This window comes from Mandrillus leucophaeus, unplaced genomic scaffold (assembly GCF_000951045.1).
Source record: "Mandrillus leucophaeus isolate KB7577 unplaced genomic scaffold, Mleu.le_1.0 Scaffold282, whole genome shotgun sequence".
NCBI lineage: Eukaryota > Metazoa > Chordata > Mammalia > Primates > Cercopithecidae > Mandrillus > Mandrillus leucophaeus.
In genome coordinates this window covers 3,743,245-3,750,257 of record NW_012102943.1, presented here as the reverse complement: position 1 = coordinate 3,750,257, position 7,013 = coordinate 3,743,245, and the positions used below count along the sequence as shown (strand labels likewise).

Here is a 7,013-nt window from a genome sequence, read left to right as displayed (position 1 = left end):
TTTTTTGAGATGGAGTCTCACTCAGTTGTCCAGGCTGGAGTGCAGTAGCACAATCTTGGCTCACTGCAACCTCCATTTCCCGGGTTCAAGCAATTCTCTTGCCTCAGCCTCCCAAGTAGCTGCGACTACAGGCACGCACCACCATGTCCAGCTATTTTTTTGTTTGTTTTTTGTATTTTTAGTAGAGATGGGGTTTCACCATGTTGTTCACGATGGTGTCCATCTCCTGACCTCATGATCCACCCAGCTCGACCTCCCAAAGTGATGGGATTATAGGCATGAACCACTACACCTGGCCTGCTTTTCAAGCTTATACTGGAATGTTGTAAAATTATAAAGTATGTACAAGATTTATATGAAGAAAACTACAAAACTCTGATGAAAAATATCAAATACGAACATAAATCGAGCTATATTCCATGCTCATGGATAGAAAGGCTGAATATTGTCAAGATGTCAAGGCTTATAATTGATTTATAGATTTAATGCATTTCCAATCAAAATGTCAGTGAGGTGTTTTTTTGTTGTTGTTGTTCTTGTTGTTGTTTGTTTTTTGACCAGAATAACTGATTCTAAAGTTTATATGAAGAGACAAAGACCCAGAACAGCCAACACAATATTGAAGGAGGAGAATAAAGTCAGAGGACTGATACTAGCCAACTTCAAGACTTAATATAAAACTACAGTAAGAGAGCCAGTATAGTTTGGCCAAAGAATAGACAAAGAGATCAGTGAAACAGTATAGAGACCCCAGAAATAGACCAAGGTAAATATAGTCAACTTACCTTTGACAAAGAAGCACAGGCAATACAAGGGAGAAAAGATAGTCTTGTCGACAAATCGTGGTAGAACAACTGGACATTGACTTGCAAAATAAATAAATAAATAAATAAATAAATAAATAAATAAATAAAAAGAATCTAGCACAGACCTTATAGCCTGCAGAAAAATTAACTCAAAATGCATCATAGATCTAAATATAAAATAAAAACCATGACAATTCTAGAAGATAGCATAAGAAAAAATCTAGATGACTGTTGGTTTGGTGACAACTTTTTAGACATAACACCAAATGTACAATTCATGAAAGAAATAATTGATGAGGTGGACTTTATTAATATTAAAAATTTTGCCCTTTGAAAGACATGGTTAAGAGAATGACAAAGCAAGAAAATATTTGCAAAAGACATACTTGATAAAGGACTATTATCCAAAATATAGAAAGAACTCTTAAAATTCTATAATGACAAAATGAACAACCTAATTTTAAAAATGGACCAAAGACCTTAATAGACACCTCACCAAAGAAGATATTTATATGGCAAATAAGCAAATGAAAAGATGCTGCACATGTATCATCAGGGAATTGCAGATGGAGATGACACACCACTATATACCTATAAAAATAACCAAAATTCATCATACTGATAGCATCAAATGCTAGGAAGAATGAAGAGCAACAGTAATTCATACACAATTGGTTGGAATGCAAAATGGTTTAGCCACTTTGGAACACAATTTGTCTGTTTTTTTTGCAAAACTAAACATATTGTTATCATACAATCCAGCAATTGAGCTCCTTGGTATTTACGCCAAGGAGTTGAAAATGTTGATACAAAAACCTGCACACACGTATACAGGAGCTTTATTCGTAATTGCTAAAACTGGAAAGCAACCAAGACATTTTTCAGTAGGTGAATGGATAAATTGTAGTGCTTCTGACAACAGAATATTATACCACGCCAAATTGAAATGAGCTATCAAACCGTGAACAGACAGGGAGGAATCTTCAATGCATATACTAAGTGAGAAAAGTCAATCTGAAAAGTTTATGCACTGTATTATTTCAATAATATGACATTCTGGAAAAGGTAAAACTATGGAGAAAACAAAAAGATCAATGGTTGCCAGAGGTTGGGGCGGGGGAGGAAGAAGAAGAGATAAACAGGCAGAACACAGAGAATTTTTAGGGCAACGAAATTATTCTGTAAAATACCACAGTGGTAGATATGTGTCATTACATGTTTGTCTGAGCCCACAGAATGCACAATGCTAAGAAGGAACTCTAATGTAAAATATGGACTCAGGGTGATAATGATATGTGTCGATGTAGGTTCATCAGTTTAACTAATTTACCACTCTGGAGGAGGATATTGACAATGAGGGAGGCTGTGCCTATGTGGGGTAAGGAGGCATATAGGAAATCTCTGTACCTTCCCCTCAATTATGCTGTGAACTTTAAACTGCTCTAAAAAGTAGTCTTTTTAGAAAACTTTTTTTAAAAGTACCTTATTTAGTCACGACCAATTGTTTAAGAAGTATGAAGGAGTCTACTGCTTACAGTCAAGGAGATAAAGAAATGAACTGGAGCACTGGGGTAATCCAGATGAGAGGACTTCTAAGAATCACAGTTATACTGGGTGATTTCAGCTCCATCGCAGTGCCCATCTCCCATAGGGCTTGTGAAGGCCGTGCTCCCAGAACAAGGAAGAAGCCAAACACATCATTAAAAAATGTAAAAATAGAAAATTAAACAAACCACCGAAACAATATTAATATGGGCTTGGCAGGTCTGTGCCAACAATTGTGCAGCCTTAACTTTGTCCTGTGAGGACAGAAGTGTAAACAGACACTTAAGGATATTTTGTATAAAGAAATAAATAGGCAGACACAGACAGACTCACAACAGACAGTGACAGACTTACAGAGCACTTTCAGATTTAGACAGGAACTGGTCTATTGCAGAAGAACAGGAAGAAGCTGGAGACAGGGGAACAGCCACTTTTAGTTGAAACAGAAAACAGCCACAGATGAAGGAGAGCCAAGCAGAATTTGGGAAAGAAAAAAGAAGAAGAAGAAAAAAAACATAGAGATTAGTAGACACGTGATCTCAGCCTAAATGAACTTGCCAATATTCTTAAAGTGCTTTTAGAGGAAGATAAGGAGGGGAGCATAATTATTGCACAACATGGTTATGCCACACTGTATGTCTAAAAAGCACACTTAAGTTAGTGTTTCATTTGAGTCTTGCAACAACTTGGGATGTTCACAGGACACATTACTACCTTAATTTATCAAGTAAGGGAACTCAGCCTCCTCTTTTCTCCTGTGGCTAATCTCCATGATATGTCTGTGTTGAAGGATCTTTGAAAATATAGTTGAATATATATGTCCACTTCCTCCGTATAGTCATCTGTGACCATCTCAATGTGATACTCCCTTTCCTTCTTTTAAATAAACAGCACTTTCTGCTTCTGCAATTCATTTAACAATATAAGCCTCTGTGGTTTGTTAAATGCAACTGCAAGTGAATTGAAATAGCACATTTTCAGATAAATTACAAACCTTTTGGGAAAAGGAGCCATGACTTACTCATTCAGCACAGTTAGGTATTTCACTGACCATTAATTGAGCAATGGTGGCGGAGAGTTAAATGTCCAGTATTCTAATCCCAACTCCGTTACTAAGTAGCCTTGCAACCTCAGACCTCCCTACGGTTCAATTTCCACATCTACACATAGAGACAATACCAGTACCCTCTGTCAGCGAGTTATGGTGAATAGTAAATGAAGTAAGGCATGTTCATCATGTATAAATAATGCCTGGCATAACATTTATAAATATCAACTAGCATCATTTTAATGCAACTTTAAGTTAAATACATGATTAAGTGGTCATTTAGACCTCCAATTTTTTCTTCCTTCAACTTGATTTGTCTTGTATTTCATTAGCCTGATGATATGCCTTGGTATCCTGAACTAACAAAGCTCTCTTAGTGTTACCATCTGAAAACTATGTCTATTTTATGAAAATTTCCAATTTCAGTAATTCATATGCCAGTATGAAAATTTAAGAAAGAAACTCAAAAACTTTCAATGGGCTCTAAGTAATCATTTGAAGATTTAAGTATCTGGGTATCTGCATGTCATGCTTCTCTGAAAATTAAACTTCAAGGCAATAAGGATCCATTCACTCAAATCGCAGCAGGATTGTTGCATTTTAGTGCACAAAGGGTAGCCAAAACCATTCCTTCACTCTTGATCTCCTACAATTAAGCAGTGTTGAATGTTCCTGCATGGGGCTACAATTACACATGAGATAATATTATGAATTACTACAAGTCACCAATATTTGGCATATATATGTTGTTTTATTAGACCTTAATAATTATTTAATTATGATCCTGACAACTTTTACATGCCTATTTAATATTTCTTTCTAAATTCAGATAACAATGGTGGGTTTTTTTGGATATAACCCTTAAGGAGTTAAATGACTGAACTTTTGAGTGCGCACCATGTAGATAATATAGACATGTCTGAAATTACTGAGCAAATTCTGGCAAAAAAAAAAAAAAATCACAGCCCTTTCCTTGTGAAAATTTCAGAAGAGGATATAATGCTTATGAACACTTGTTTGCATCACAACATGCTTAAAAATGATAAATGCGATTAATGTCACACAATAATGTTAAGATGAAATATAAGGTATTACTATAAAACAAAACTTCAGATTTTCAGAAACGGTATAATTTGTATAACATGCCTTATTCACAGTCCCCTATTTATGTCAACCTTGCTAAATTAGCAGTATAGTTTTCCTGAGACCTCTGGCTGTTTGTATTTTTCATTGGCTGGAATGACCATGTAAAACCACACCAACGTTAACCTATGTTTTTACATACAGAGATTGTCACTTACATTTGTATTGCAAACCATAATTGTACAAAGCCCTTGGACATCCATTATTCTGTTTTCTACTCACCACAAACTCTTGAGGTTGGTATGGTGAAAAGGAGGGTTACACATTTCCCCCAACCCCCACTTCCCAGACAATGTAGAAAACTTTAAATGACCATGGCATAAGCCTATGCTAGAAGGTCAATCTTTCCATTCTTAAGTTTGGATATGTTTGATACAGGCAGGGCCTTAGTCTGTCAGCCTGGGAGAGAGCTGAGGTAGGTCACAGGCCTAGGAAGCAGCACAGATGGCTGTTGTGTTAGCTGTGGTGTGAATGGTGATGTGACAGGCCAGGGATTGGTTGGTGGCTAGCCAACTGCCTGACAGCAGGTGTTAGGAAACCTCAAAGCCAAGAAGACAGGGCTTATGTAGCCAACAAAAAGAAGAGGTCAGTAGAGACATGGGATCCCAGAACATTGGCTCAAAGTGCTTCAAACACCTGGATAACTCCCAGACCTTCTTTGAGTTTCTAAGAATCCCAGCTTTCCTTATTACTTCTATCTCCTTTACTCTCACAGGAACTCTTGGCTACTTAAAATGGTCTTATCTACAAATATTAAGTTATAAGACCCTACACTTGTTTGCCGTTGCCTTAGAAGGAAGAACTAAATCTACCCACCATAGGGATCCATAAGGGTGTCTTTCTAGGAAGGGAGGTCTTCTTGTCCTCTTCCTCAGACTGAGAGTTCTGTGTCGCAACAGTTGGGGAACAAGTCTCAGAACTGCTTCTAAGCACAGCTTACTTCCATCATTGGAAACAGATGCCATTTGCTTATCCTAGCATGGCAAAACCCTGTCTATGAAGTGTATTTTATTTATTCTGCCCTATACATCGAGGACAATGCTGAAGATTATTGATATGGCTTGGCTGTGTCCCCTCCCAAATCTCATCTTGAATTGTAGTTCCCATAATCCCCATGTGTGGTGGGAGGAACCCAGTGGAAGGTAATTGAATCCATAGGGGCAGTTACCCCATGCTGCTTTTCTCATGATAATGTGTGAGTTCTCATGAGATCTGATGGTTTTATAAGAGACTTTTTCCCCTTTTGCTAGGGACGTCTGCTTGCTCCCGCCATGTGAAAAAGCATGTATTTACTTTCCGTTCCGCCATGATTGTAAGTTTCCTGAGGCCTCCCCAGCCCTGCAGAACTGTGAGTCAGTTAAACCTTTGTAAATTACCCAGTGCTGGATTTATCTTCATTAGCAGTGTGAAATGGATGAATACGCTTCTTAAACATAGTTTTTATTATCTTTGCAGCAACAATACCAGGAAACATAAATTTACATACTGCTCCACAGTAAAGTCTATTTGAATCTCCCAACTTAAAAAAAAAATCTGAGCTAAAGCTGGTTTAAGTACTATAGAAACAACAGGGTGATATGAAGATAAGATGACTCCTTTTATAAACGAACTGCAAAACGTTAGCTTTTTTTATAGTCATCAACACACTCTAATGCTGTACCACTGTGATCTTAACTTTGTTTAAACATCAATCCTTGTGCACACTTTGCTTAAATGAGTCTTGCCATAGCCTTTGGCCTACACCAAATAATAAAACGGTTCTGATCTGACTACACAAGATCTGCTGTCAAAAATGTACTGCCTCCTCACCTGAACATTTTCCCAGTCCAAATACCTCTGCTTGTCATAGTGGCAAGCTGAGTCCTGGCACATTCTGAAGCCAGCTCTGCCCTGGGTAGGAACCATTAGAAGGCTGCTGGCTGCTGCCAATGTATCTCTCTCTCTGCAGCATAAACAATAAGTTCCTACACGGGGGTTGTGTTTGTTTGGTCAGGGCTTTATCCATTAGGCTTGGTCATCAGCAGTTGGCTGGTTACAAATGCAGTCCTGAGACCAAATGGCTGGAATCCAATTATCCCAGCTTCCTGTCTGCATAACCACGCCAGGGAGGAACATAGTCATGTTTGCCTGCCTTGTCAGGCTCCTAGGATGCAAAGTATATCATTTGGAGAAAACTAACAAACAACAGATCCTCAGATATTTTGATGGAGAGGCAGCATGGTGTGGAAAGAGGACACATTGGTCCAGAATGCAAAATCTCTGGCGCTAGTCCACATTCCGCCTCTTCCTGGCTCAGTATCTAACTCTTCATTTCTCCAAGCTTCATTTTCTCATGTATCAGAGGGAGATCATAACAGCAACCACAGGGTGGTTGGGAGCTTCTAGTGAAATGATGTATTTAAAAGAGCTTTGAAAATTATAATAATGGTAATGGTGATGGTGATGATAATATCAATGATAGCTGACAGTTA

General features: G+C 37.9%; 1 protein-coding gene across 2 annotated transcripts in view; it reads right to left on the bottom strand.

The window, feature by feature from the left end:
- Window positions 1-7,013, bottom strand: part of HTR4 (5-hydroxytryptamine (serotonin) receptor 4, G protein-coupled) — a 179,449-nt gene that overhangs the window by 11,588 nt on the left and 160,848 nt on the right. The window contains exon 6 of one of the 2 annotated variants that reach the window (XM_011985398.1): window positions 2,706-2,781. The exons of the other annotated variant lie outside the window; for it this stretch is intronic. Within the exon in view, the coding sequence (XP_011840788.1) occupies window positions 2,721-2,781 (61 nt within the window). The 3' untranslated portion in view covers window positions 2,706-2,720. The remainder of the gene's footprint in view (window positions 1-2,705; window positions 2,782-7,013) is intronic. 2 annotated transcript variants of the gene reach the window in all.